The 14177-nt window shown below is 36.8% G+C and overlaps 1 protein-coding gene and 1 pseudogene across 1 annotated transcript; both read right to left on the bottom strand.

Annotated features, from left to right (window-relative positions):
* Positions 1-1708: 1708 nt before the first annotated feature.
* Positions 1709-8368, bottom strand: HMGN5 (high mobility group nucleosome binding domain 5). The gene is made up of 6 exons (XM_065900200.1): positions 8354-8368; positions 6576-6605; positions 6000-6029; positions 5698-5751; positions 3655-3792; positions 1709-2350 (listed from the first exon to the last, which is right to left on the bottom strand). The coding sequence occupies exons 1-6, from the start codon at positions 8366-8368 to the stop codon at positions 1709-1711; spliced, it is 909 nt and encodes a 302-aa protein (XP_065756272.1).
* Positions 8369-11584: 3216 nt separating this feature from the next.
* Positions 11585-11932, bottom strand: LOC136142833 (small ribosomal subunit protein eS26 pseudogene; annotated as a pseudogene).
* Between the last annotated feature and the right edge of the window lie 2245 nt (positions 11933-14177).

Consider the following 14177-nt stretch of genomic DNA (forward strand, 5'->3'; position numbering starts at 1 on the left):
ATACTTCTCCAAAGAAGTTATCCAAATCACCAATAAACACATGTGAAGATGCTCAACATCATTAGGGAAATGCAAACAAAAATTACCATGATTTTGGGGCTTCCCTGGTGGCACAGTGGTTGAGAGTCCGCCTGCCGATGCAGGGGACGCGGGTTCGTGCCCCGGTCCGGGAGGATCCCACGTGCCGTGGAGCGGCTGGGCCCGTGAGCCATGGCTGCTGAGCCTGCGCGTCCGGAGCCTGTGCTCCGCAATGGGAGAAGCCGCAGCAGTGAGAGGCCCGCGTACCGCAAAAAAAAAAAAAAAAAAAAAAAAATTACCATGATTTTGATCACCCCCAAATCACCCCACTAGGATTTCTATAATAAAAAGGACAGACAATAACAAGTGTTGGCAAGGATGTGGGGAAATTAGAACACTCACACGTTGCTGGTGAGAATACAAAATGCTGAAGCCACTTTGGAAAACTGGAAGTTTCTCAAAAAGTTAAACATAGAATTACTAAAATAATCCAGTGGTTCTACTCCTAGGTATATAACCAGGAGAAATGAAAACATACATGTACACAAATGTTCATAGCATTATTCATAATTGACAAAACATGGAAACAAATCAAATATTCTTCAACAATGTAGTACAATATATTATTCAGCCACAAAAAGAAATGAAATACTGATACATGCTACAACATGGGTGAACATGAAAAACTATGCTAAGTGAAAGAAGCCAGACACAAAAGGCTACATGTCACATGATTCCATTTATATGAAGTGTCCAGAATAGGCAAACCCATAGAGACAGAAAATAAATTAACAGTTGCCAGAGACCAGTGGTGGTGCCGGTTGGGGGGAATGGACAGAGACAGCTAATTGGTACTTTGTTTCTTATTTTGGTGATGAAAATATTCTGTAACTAGATAGTGGATAATGATAGTGGTTGCACAACATTGTGAATATAGTAAAACCACTGAATTGTATATTTTGAAATGGCTAAAATGGTGAATTTTATGTTATGTTTATTTTATCTCAGTGCAAAAAAATTTTTAATGTCTTTGTGAACCTCACAATAGAAAAACTGAAGCATTATAATATTTCACTAATTACATTTTTGGAGTTATAACAAACTACAATAATCTTTAAAGAGAATTTTTATTAAGATAAATCCAGTAAAATATTTTGAACACACATATTGTCAGAACTGCCCTTCTGAAATAAACATTTGTATTTCTTTTAAAAATGGAATTACAATTTTATTTTTTCCCAAGCTAATATCAAAGTTATATTTGGGAAAGATAATTCTAATTCTTAGCATTACATGAAAATAGTTCACCTTCTTTATAAAAGTAACCTAGAGAACCACAAGAATGTTTGAGGAAACTCTTTTGGGATCTCTCCATTTTGTGAAATTATCATATATAGGAGTAAAATTAAAAGTCAAAGGTTTAACACATAACTTACAGAAAAAGTGTATTCACTGACAAAGTTGAAAACATATTTTTTCTATATATTCCACTATTATAATTACAAAATTTATAGATAAAGGTTTCATGTTAGAAACTTTGTGACTAATAACCAGTATGAAGATGTTTTGAAATTAAATTGATGCTAAAGAAAAGCTGTGTTTATAAAATATTTGGTAAAAATATTCATCTCTCTTAACATTACAGCATGAAGCTACATATTACCAAATTATGAAACCACATAGGGCAGCTTTAAAAAACACTCTGAAACTCTACTTTTTTTCCATCTTCTTTTTTGACCTCTTTTCTTCCGACTATTTCTTTTCCAATTTCAGCCTTGCTTTCATCTTCTTTTCCATCTCCTCCATCTTTCCTGTCTCCTTTTCCATTTTCTTCCTCTTTTCCTTCTTCCTTTTTTCCATCTTCTCCTTTCTCCTTTTCATCTTCCTTCTCATTTACACCTTTATCCCCCTTTCCATCTTCATCCTCTTTTCCATCTTCATTCTCTTTTCCATTTCCTTTCTGTTTTCTATCATCTCCCTTTTTTTCATCTTCTCCTTTATCTTTTCCATCTTCAGATTCTTTGCCATCTTCTCCTTTCCCCTTTCCATCTTCACCCTCCTTTTCATCTCCTGTGTCTTTCTTGTCTTCTTCCTCTTTTCCATCTTCTTCTTTCTCTTTTCTACCTTCATCTTCTTTTTCATATTCTTTCCCTCTTCCATCTTCTCCTTTTTGATCTTCCTTGTTTTGATCTTCTCTGTCTCCTTTCTGATCTTCCTTTTCATCTTCTTTTCCTTCTGCTGCCACTATTCCTTTCTTTTCTCCTCTTTCTTCTTTGATATCTTCAATTTTTTCTTTTTTTATTTCCTCTATTTCTTTTTCAGAAGTTGATGTCTATATATAGAGAGAAAAAAACCAAGATTATATTTGGAGCCATTTCTGCTAAATACTTAGGATTATATCTGTTTTATGGAAAAAATTATACTTCATCTATAAGAAAGTAATTTTCCTGTGGAAAAGGCCTCCTAAACACACATCAGAAGGAAACCTTATAAGAAATAGGATTAATTAAAGTATCTCCACACAAACATGCACAAATAGATATTTGGAACAATAAATTCGGGGAAACTTATTCATATAAATGATTTTCATTACAAATATGAGGAAACAGAGTAAATACAGAAAAAATGAGTATCATGCATGTAAACAAAATATATTCCTTGAAGAAATAATACATTTTATTTCTATAATGGTGAGATTTAGGTTTACTTTGTAAAAAGTTACGTGAAAAGTCTTCTACAATATATCATAGGACCACTTAGAAAAGATTTTCCCTACATGCATAGGTCTGGTTTATAGATTTGGCACTAAATCCCATTTTCATTTTTTTAACTACAATACCTAGAAACATGGTATGCTAAATATGTAAAGCAAGACCTGTTGGAAACATACATAATGATTCGTTTTGCAATCTGAAGAGGAAAGAAGAATCATATATGATCTTGCAAAGGTATTTACAAATAGCCCATGTGCTGACAAAAGCAATAGAGGATTGGTCTGTATTTAATAAGACAGTCATTAGATTATTAATAAGTCATAATCTCTGGCATTGTTCTATTAATATCAATGCTAACACACTGCTCCCACTACCCATTCCTGTAAATTCTCAATTTTAAATTTGTTTTCTTTCTTTTCCCCTTATATACCATTATACTAGATGTTATAAACAGAATGTTTGTGTCCTCCAAAATTCATATGATGAAACCTAATTTCCAATGTGATGATATTTGGAGGTGGGGCCTATGGAAGGTGATTAGGTCATCAGAGTAGAGCCCTCATGAAAGGGATTTATGTCCTTATAAAAGAGACCCCAGAGAGCTCTCTCACCCTTTCTATCATGTCAGGACACAGCGAGAAAACTGCCATCCATAAAACAGGAAGCAGGTCCTCAGACACCAAAAATGCTGGTGCCTTGATCTTGGATTTCCCAGCCTTCATAACTGTGAGAAATAAATTTCTGTTGTTTATAAGCCACCCATGTGTGGTATTTTGTTACAGCAGCCTGGACAGACTGACACTATGTAACCATACTCATTTAATGTTTCTCAATGTTTAAACTACAAGACAAACAAGATTTCTTCCAGTGGCACCCATTGTTAAACTTCCAAATGGACAAAACTGTTAATATTGGAAGATACCTCTATAATGTTGGCTTCTCCATTTTCAGCAGTTTCACTGTTGTATTCTTCTTTAACAACTTCTTTCTTGATTTCAGCTATGACTTTGGCACTTGCATCTGTGTTTTTTTCCATCATATCATTTTTTGTCTTCATTTTCTGTCCAGCAAAACAAAACAATAAAAAAATAAATACACAGTTTAACTGAGGTGTTGATTAAATGGCCTGTTATTTTACCAGTTGTTGTAATAATTTACAGAAAAGCTTTAAAATATCCATATAAACTTAATATCAACAAAATTATCACTTGACACTTTCAGTGTCATTATAAACCTGAAATGGCATTAAAATGAATAATATTCCTGATATGAATCAAAGAAAGTTTCTTTTAGGTGAGAAACAACAAGTTAGAATGCTGACCAGTGGCTACTCAGGGCCAATTGCTAGCATCAGGTTACACTTTGATAAATTAACTTTCTTTGACTAGAGGGGACCAGTTTATCCCTGTCATGTCTAATAATTAGCAACAGGGTTTTTGACTGCTGAGCCTCCATTGGTAATAATTAAGAGAAATACTATGTTAGGGAGAGCAGCAATTTAGATATATTTGAAAGAGGTCACCTGGGGACATTAGTGATTCAATATTTGGGTCTACAAGTTTCTGAATGACTTGAATCATAATTTCTTTACCAAGAAAGCTCTTTGCCTAAGTGTGTATGTAGTAGAAAGAGCACTGGGTTCAGCATCCAGCAAACATGTGTTTTAAATCTGGATCTGTTTCTTACTTGATGTGATCTTGATCAAAAGCAGAAATCTCTTTGTGTTTATTTCTTATATGTAAAAGAGAGTAATACCACCTACCTACAGGGATGTAATAAGGAGCAAATGATAAAATATATGTGAAATTACTTTAGAAACTGTAAAATGTAATATAGATATGTTATTATTCTTTGAATACATGAGAAACTGAGAGCCAAGGAGTGTAAAGTGTTTTAAAGTCCATGATTATATATTATCTGTTTTATTCTATCACTGTCTTTTATTTTGAAAGGAAATGAACAGTGTTTACTATTTTAACAACTTATAAATTGAGTACTTAATTTTATAAATAGTGACCAGGAAATGCAAAATAGAGAAAAACCAAAAAGCACTTTTCTCTTCTGTTGTCACTTACTATGATTACTAAACCTATGACCATAGTTTTAGCAATATCTTTTTTTTTTTGCCGTACGCGGTCCTCTCACTGTTGTGGCCTCTCCCGTTGCGGAGAGCACAGGCTCCGGACGCGCAGGCTCTGTGGCCTCGGCTCACGGGCCCAGCCGTTCCACGGCACGCGGGATCCTCCCGGACTGGGGCACGAACCCGCGCCCCCTGCATCGGCAGGTAGACTCTCAACCACTGCGCCACCAGGGAAGCCCCCTCCTAGCTTTAACATTTTATGATGTTAAGAATTCAACTTATCCTTAAAACATCAATCATATCTCAATAAACCAGTTCTAAAAATGAAATACGATATTATATTCACACATATTTACACATAAATAAATAAATATAAATATAGGGGAAAAAGTGAACTTAATATTGAGGCTATTTCTAATGTCTTTAACCACAACATTAGAGTACAGAAGCCTATATGAGATCAACTATGTGAATTTGAAAATAATGTATGTGAAAGCACTTTGCAAACTGTAAAGTATTATCAAATGTTAGTTACTATTATTATCACAAAGCATTACTTTGGTTACTAGAGTTTACACCTTTTGTTTCCCCAGGAGTACTGGTATTATGACTATATGACATCAAAATCACGTATGTTTTATGGATCTAGCCAACTAAAATTTTGTTTTGTCTCTTCCTAATGAAAATGCCGAAACACAGCAGACAACCACAGAACACAAACAAATATTTCTGACTCAAAGGGCTGACATGTACCATATGGTATAATGTATAATGTAATATATCATCTGAAAAGAAAATAAAGAAAATGATCAACTGTATGCCTTTCCGAAAAACTATTTCTGAAGAAAAGCAAGTTTCTCTCAACATTGCGTGCTGAATATTTACCCTTGGAGTTGATGTTCTTTTGGACTTCAACTCTGGTGTAATGGGCACAGGCAACTGGGGGAAAAGAAAGAAGAAATCATAATTGAAGACAGATCACTAACAATGAAGTTCAGCCTCGTAATTAAAATAAATGGGTATAGTTCAAATTGAACACTAACATAAAAACATTTCCTTGGTGAGAAAGTTTTTCTTAAAACATCAAAAACAAATCTTGTATTAAATAACTAGTATTGTCTAGGATTCTCTGAATTTTAAAATTACATTTTACAATACATGGGCAGCTTTTTAAAAAGACTACTTACAGCAGACAGTCTGGCTGATCTTCTCTTTGGCTATAAGTTAAAAATAATTATCAGTTAAGAGAATTATGTATACAGAAAACTAGAAATAGTTATATTGTGGTGAAAATATTTGGTGTACCACTAAGTACACATTGTCATTAAGAAGCATTGTGTACTTGATTTAAAAATATCATAGTAAAAATATAAGTTTTGATTTTTCCCTCCTCTGGACCCTTCATAGAGCTAAGGAAAAAAGAATCCCAAATTAAATTTCAATTGCTAGGCTAAATGAACACAAAATGGCTAGTAACAAGGAGTATATTTAGAAATGAAAATACAGCCCCTTCTTGCAAACTGACAAAGCAATTCTTTGGCTTAAAAGGAAGAAGCTCTCTCCAGATCTTAAGCACAAGGTCCTAAGTTCCATGGAGTTTGGAGTTTTCAATACCTACTATATTTCTGAGAGAGCTCACTGGCATACCATATTGGTACTCATATGGTACAAATATACTAACCAGCATTTAGTTTTTAGCTGCTTATGTGTCAAGTTTATAAAACAGGTGAATTTTTTCAGATTCTAAAACTAAAGAAACTCACCTCCTGCCTCATATCACCTTGATCTGCAGCCTATACAGGGGAGAAAACCACACAGAAATAAGGTCATCGATATAAACATATACTGATATATCCGAAAATATTGCCTATAGATTGCAGTTGCAATATAACAGCTTTACTTTTTCCTGGATTCCTGCTCAAGTAGCCACGTGTTAGTGCCTAGTAGCCTGCTGTCTACTAAAGTGCAAATTTGCACCAAGATGCAAATGAATTCCCAAGACATAAGTTTATACAACTGATAGTCAATTTCATCATTTTGTGTAAATTGCATTTCCTAAAAACAAACCTTTTTAATTTTAAAATCCACCTGTTGTAGCCAGGGTTAAAGCCAAAAATTGTGGGAGCGGGCAGAATGAAGGCGGAGCTTCATGCAATCACCCTGTCGGTTTAGCTTTATGCTCGAGATGCAATTGTACTTAATCTGATCCTCTCTTCTAAATGGACTATACTCCCCTCCAAGTTGTGCATACAACTACAACCCCCACAATACCCTGGTGTGGGGGAACGCTCTTTGTTACAATGTCAATGCGTTATTCTGAGAAGCCGGCTGCGGATTTTAAAACTTCCCGCCACTACCTGCTACAAGGTTGCTGTCAGCTCTGTAAAATAGCAAGACCCATTGCACAAGCCTAGAAAAGCGCAGCGGCGGGAATCTCAGGCAGGGGGATGCTGATTATAAACCATTGCTTTCCGTATCTGAGCAGCCCTTTAGCCTGGGAATTATCGAGCTATTGCACGAGTCATACAGCCCCAGAGGATCGGGGAATTTCAGTCTTGTTCCTATGTTCTAAAAATATGGAAGGCGGACGAATAGATAGGAATAGTACCAAAACAATCATAATGCCTTACTTAACACAGTGTTTTACAATTTTATCAAGCAACGAAACAGCGATCGATTTCACTTCTAAGGGAACTCCCCCCCACCCCCCAAAAAAAAAAAAAAAACCCAACACCGAGCGTGAATTTATTTCCCGTCCAAGAGAGAAACCACGATCTTTTAAGTGAGGGTTTTCAGGAGACTTGTAGCCCTTGAATAGCTCATATCAATTCTGCGCGTCCAAAGTGAACAAATCCATGCTACCCTAACATCAGCAATAGTTTATCTGACGCATTTCCCTTGTCATCCTTCCATCTTTAGACAGTGAGTGAGCTTGGAGAGTTCCAGATCTCTCAGCTCCAAAGTTGCTAATTACAGCTGTGAATCTCTCCCTTCTCTAGGACAGTTTGAAGTCTGCGCCGCCTAATGGCACAGGATTATCATTGCATAGCCATCTGGCATGACAAGAAGCGGAGGAGGGAAAAAAAGGAAAAAGAACACGGGAAGAACAAAGGCAAATACGGGAGAAAGCCATGGCTTTCGTTCCCCCAAACTGGACGGTTCCCGGAGAAAAGCCGGAGGCTGAGGAGGAAACTAGTGCCTGGAAGTGTGGTTGGGAGAAGTCTTCTCCAATAGGGTAAACGGAGGGGGGTGGGTGGGGTAGGAAGCGACAGCACAGCGCTATGACTGTTTGTAATTTAGCATGGAGACACCTCTCAAGTGATTCTTACCCTTAAACAAAATAAGTCAAAAGTGAACTACTAGTTGCGTGAGAGACCATCCTCAACTTACACCAACCGATACCTGCCCTTCCCTCCCCTTCCATTCAGCACATCACAAAATCAAACTAGAAGCCAAAATGCTTTTTTAAAAAAAATCTCTGCTGATTAGGAAATATGTATTTCAGTCTCTAATCCCCCTTCTATCTTCCTATTTCACTTACCTTTCTTTTGGGCATTGTTGCAGCTCTCTAGAGGAGATCCTAACAGCAGGAAAAAAGCCGAAAGCAGTCTCTACCTGACAGCTCAGAGAGCAAGTGAGTTTTCAATGAATGAACTAATTGCAGCACGACCTGTGCTCGCCTCCAAAAAAAAAAAAAAATCCCTCGTTATTGGCAACATTAAACGCACCAGACGCAACCAAACTACGTGAATGGTTAGCAGGAGTGGGAGCCAAATTGGAGTGACAGGCTGTCAGGCCAATAAGGGGAGGTGACCATCCCAGGGGGCGTGGCCCACGGACCTCCCGAAGCCCTCGTATGCTGCCAGCTCCGACCGCTGGTGGGGTAGAGGAGCCCCCAGACTTCGTGGATGCAAAGTGCTGAAGCATAAAACCGGCGGGAAAGCTGGAATTGTCTTGATCGTTTTTTGTTGTTGTTTTTTTTTTCCTTTTATGTAGTAATGACAGGCGAAAGTCATTGCACTTGCTTTCTCCACGGTCTCTAAAAGCCCCACTTTACTTCCTGGAGACAAAGTGCTTTAGAGACATTATTGAACCTAGGCTCCAGTCTTTCCATTCTACTTTTGGCAGAAGGATGTAGATGAACTGAGAGGAGCACTCATTCAGAAAGTAGAAAAGAGTGGAGCTGTTTCTCAGTTTGTGGGAACTTTCCGCCAAAGCAGAATTGTAGTACTGGCAGGATCAGGGTGCCAAACGGCGCGTCTCCCGCAGATGGAGAGCAACAAACTGGGAGCTGTAAGAGCAGGAGGAACCTGAAGGTGGGGACATTTGATAGATATCTTTATCCCACTTGGTGGTAGTCCACCAGGAATTCAATGGAACCCCGCGTGAGGTTTGTAATACCAGAGGTCTATCTCGAGGAAAAGTGCTGATACAATGGCTTATGAATCCAAAGGTGGCATTTAGTGAAGGGACTAGGGAAGGTGCCATACATGAAAATGTTTGGGACTCGGATAAAGCAATTAAAGCACTCACCTCTGGTGCAAATTTAAGAATGTGCCCCAGACTCAGGAGATTAGGATGAGGCAATTGAGGTGAATCATGCAAGTGCAGGGCAGGATCTTGATTTTATTTAAAATTGATATTTTGTTCATCATGGACTTTTTTTGCATTAGTTAGGTTTTAAAATAGTGCTTTAAAAATTTATCTTCATTATCGAGTTTTGGGGTGACTCTTATAACTTGTGCCTAAGGAGAGTGCCCCCTAACATCACCCTAGTCCTAGCCATCATTAGGTGGCTTTCTACTCTAAAAGAGGCTTCTATCTGCGTTCCCAAGTTAGTTCCTGAGACCTAAAGTTTGTGAGAGTGGGGGTGAGGATTCGTGAATGAGGTACTTGAGGATATTTATGCGTAAAAATGTAGGATCCTGAAGCACCTTTTCAGAATGCCTTACTTTGGATTTTGTAACAGCGAATTGGGTTTAAACTTGTTTCAACAACAGCCGAAATCCCTATGCTGGAAGGTTAATCAAAAAAAGGAAATTAACCCTTTGAACAGTTAAAGGAATAAACTCATTTGTGTTCATGTGGATTAAAACATTGCAATCATCAGTTTTAAAACTATTCATAGCTGTTTTAGAATATCAAACTAAAATACAGCCTAACAGAAGAACCCATCATTTTTACCTTTACACATTCTTCCCCAGCACCTACAGTGTGGAATTAAACAGATCAGGTAGTAGAGACTGTTTGAAGCTCAATTTCCCTCCTCTAACCTCATATTACATTCTGATTCAAGTAGGTAAATCAGAAAGACATTTAAATTGCTTCCTTTTCCCACAGTTATTGGGATCATCCCTAGATTCCCTAGATGCCTCTTTAACTCTTATGGTGAAGGCATTACTGAGTGAGACTAGATATGTTTCAATCGTTTTATTTTCCAAGAGTTAGAAAGTAAACATAAAATTTGGGTTCAATATAAGGATTGCTCCATAAGGATAAGGAGAAACATGAAGAGAATGAAAAATGTGTCAACACTGGAACACACTCAACAAATTCGTATTTAGCATTATTTTGTGAGTTGGATTTTGTTTTTATAGACTAGCCTATGAAACTGCAAAACGCTGTGGTATGCAAAGTTGCATTACATGGTTTCTGCCCTTAAGAATTTTTATAATTGTGTAGGATAAAGCAAGCAGATGCAAACATTTGTAAATCAAGGCTGCTTGCATCATGTGAGTGGTACAATCTAAGTTCAATAATAAAACAGACGAGAACTATGGTTTAGGACTGACATCACTGGAGAAGGTTTTTGTTGAGGAGGTAGTATTTGCCTTGGCTCTGAATAGTTGGATAGACTGTTATAGCAAATGCAGAGGCAGGAAAACTTTGTACTTTTTCAGGGAACAGAATGACTAGTCCAGGTGGATTGAAATAAATGATCGTGAGGAGTCTTGGGAGGTAGGGCTTAGTTTGGAGGCAAAGAAGAAATGTGCAGGTCAGTGGGGTCTAAGATTCCTCTTACATTTGTGAGCAAGTTTCTTTTATGGTACATTTCCCTTCCTTGCAGTCTAACCTGTTGCATCTGTGAATTATGTCCTATCAGATTGAAACAATAGTCATGCATGCATACAAAAATTTTCTAAGGTTGAAACATTTCTCTAATTCCTGATCCCCACCACCATGTTCTTTTTTCCAACCATTAACCAGGATAGTCTTTTGTAGAAACCAACCTGCCCTAGGCTTTTTGCCTTTGCTATATTTTTACCTCTGATTGCAGCCCCATTGTCTTATATCTTTGCTTATCAAATGTCTATCAAACTGTTCAGACCCAAGTCAAATATCACTTCCTTGACAAAAGCCTTATCCAATCATTTCAGCCCTAAAAGATTCTATCTTCTTATTACACTATAGAATTTAAATTGTACCACTCATATGACACAAGCAAGCTTTGATATTTTCTATTTTCTCCCCAACCACTCAGTCATATAACTTCACGTTGATTTAAAATTTTATATACTTATTTCTCCTTACCTAAATATTTTCTTAGCACATTACACTCTACATATCTCATATAGAATTTACTAACTTTAAAAATTTTCTAAAATTGATAAATTATTCCTTAAGTAATTTTTTTGTATAATTGTCAAAGTTAGAATTTTTTTGGCTCATTAAATAAATACATTGGCTTATTTCTCTCTTTTTTAAAGTATAATTTCCACTTTATTGTCTTTCCAGGGAATAGTATTTCTTTAGTCTTTAAGGACTTAGCTCCTTACATGGGCTTTGGTGAAGGTTGTGGGGCTGCACCTGCAGGTCTAAATCGGGATGGAGGTGTTCGGTCCTTCCGGGCTTTCCGAGAACGATTCCTGACTACCTTGCTGTGAATGGCACAACTCACGCAGTAATGCAGTTTCACATACAGCTTGGGAAGCACATAGGCGTCGAAAACAATCGCTTCGGAAATGTCCCTAAAGGCTGCGGCCTCTACGATGTTCCGAATGACGAACTTCTTAATAGCCTTAACCTTGGGCACGCAACGGTCACAGTTGGTACAACGAATAGGCTGCACGTGGCCGCGGCCCTTTTTGGCACGACCATTGTTCCTTCTTTTCTTGGTCATCTTGGAAGCGAGGAGGTGACAGAGGAGCTATTTCTCTTTTTTAAATTATTTATTCATGACTATGAAGGTTAATTGCTGGATAATTCTCTACAGGGCTCTCTAATTTCTCCTGGGTATTAAGAATGCCTACTGCCATCCTCAAAACTTATAAGAACTGTAGCATGCCTATTTAGTAACCACTGGGAACTGACACAGGAAGATATGAACAATTATAAATGGAAGACACCAACATTAAATTGTTTGAGACAGAGAATCCAAAAGAAAATAGTAAGTATTTATGAGAAAAGGGATGTTAGGCAGTTAAGGTAAAAGAGGTCATCAAATGTTCTATATATTCTAGCTTAAAATGATATATATGTTGCATAATTCAAAGTATTTCTCCATATACAGCTTTGCATGCAATGGGATCTCAAAAATACTGATTGATTAGTAATGAATATCTTCTTTTCCATATTAAATTATGTTTAATTTTGGCCTCATCCATTACCATTATTATTATTATATTTCTAAAAAATGAAAAAAAGTCAGAAAACTACCTACTATTGTTTGAAAATAATGAGGTAAGGCTTCCATTATATAATTAAAATCTGGGTTTTAAATACATTGTCACTTGGTATTTTCACAGGGGAAAATAAATGGTAAGACTACAGTGAGTCAAAATACATAAATATACTTATTTTGAGCCTTATATAAGATTGATCTGAGGAATTTGCTTAGATTGATGATAGCACTTACCTGATACTCTGGAAAAATTACAATCCTGAAGACCCAAAGCTTCCCATATCCTGTGTTTATTCATAGCAGGCTAGAGATTAATAAAATAGTGAATTATGGAGCGATCCCTGATATGAAGGATCTGGAAAGTATGTTTCCAAAGGTAAAAATAAATGAGGCTGCTTTCTAGGGGAAAAAGGAATATAATACAATTTTATGATTTTAATTGCAAAATGTCTACCTATTTTTAAAATAATTATTTGAGGAAATCCTATTTTTAGGCTCTCAGACCTTAAAGCTTAAAGGAGGCTGTTGAAGATTTTTTAGTTTAATCCCCTTGGAATACAGATGAATAAACTGTAGTCCAGGGAGTTAAATGACATGCCCAATATCATCTATTGAATGCACAGCAGGCTTTTTTGGTTTTGTACTAAAAGTATGTATCTATGGTTGTGATATTAACAATTATACAGAAATGTTAGTAACTATGTGGCATATTTGGTAAATATAAATTTTGTTCAATTGCTGGCCATCAGCCTACTTCAGATACTTTTTTAATGCTTATTCACTGCATCCTCCATTCATCTATAATCTTAAACTTGAATTCTCTAGTAATTTTCAATTACCTCAAGAAAATAGAAAACTTAGGGAAGAGAAATTCTACTTTCACGTTTTCTTCTTTTTCCTTTTTGGTCTAAGGTAATTCCAAGGAATGTGGTTTTTTCTCCTAGAACTTGACAAATACTTGCCTATGCTGTCCTCTTTCTTTTGCCAGCAAAGAAGTTTTCAAATAAAATTGTAGATGAGCTTTCTCTTTGACTAAAATTATTCAAAGATTTCCAACTTCCAGTAGGTGTCGTCATTTATTTGAAGAGTTTCAAAGTTTCTCACTTTAGGGATAAAGGCTTCTGGTTCCCTTAAACTTACTAAATTCTATCTATTGAACTTTTTTAAAATAAATTTATTTAGTTTTGGCTGCGTTGCGTCTTCGTTGCTGTGCGCGTGCTTTCTCTAGTTGCGGCGAGCGGGAACTACTCTTCATTTTGGTGTGCAGTGGCTTCTCTTGTTGTGGAGCATGGGCTCTAGGCGCACAGGCTTCAGTAGTTGTGATGTGTGGGCTCCAGAGCGCAGGCTCAACAGTTGTGGCACAGGGGCTTAGTTGCTCCACAGCATGTGGGATCTTCCCCATCCAGGGGTCGAACCCATGTCCTCTGCATTGGCAGAAGGACTCTTAACCACTTCCCATCCAGGGAAGTCCTATCTATTGAACTTAATTTGTGGTTTGGTATGGTTAATATCTGTTTTTGCATGAAATATGAAACTTTTAAAATCTTAATTATTTTAAAATATTTTACCATCAGCTTTATATTACAGAAGCATAGATGTTAGTCCATAGCCTATAAACTACTAAATGTATATTGGGACACTTCTACAAGTTGTGTGAATATCATGGTATGCTAACACAGTGGCATCTTTAGTTTAAAACAATTATCTTTTGGCTTTATGTAATTTAATTTATCTTAATGCTCCA

The sequence above is a fragment of the Phocoena phocoena genome, chromosome X (assembly GCF_963924675.1).
Source record: "Phocoena phocoena chromosome X, mPhoPho1.1, whole genome shotgun sequence".
NCBI classification, from domain to species: domain Eukaryota; kingdom Metazoa; phylum Chordata; class Mammalia; order Artiodactyla; family Phocoenidae; genus Phocoena; species Phocoena phocoena.

Excerpts from the sequence above, each read along its gene's own strand:
- HMGN5 (XM_065900200.1), bottom strand. Across the intron at positions 6,030-6,575 it reads AAGGTGATATGAGGCAGGAG|CCAAAGAGAAGATCAGCCAG; the intron begins GTGAGTTTCTTT and ends TTTAACTTATAG. Across the intron at positions 3,793-5,697 it reads AAAGAACATCAACTCCAAGG|AAAATGAAGACAAAAAATGA; the intron begins GTAAATATTCAG and ends TTTGCTGGACAG.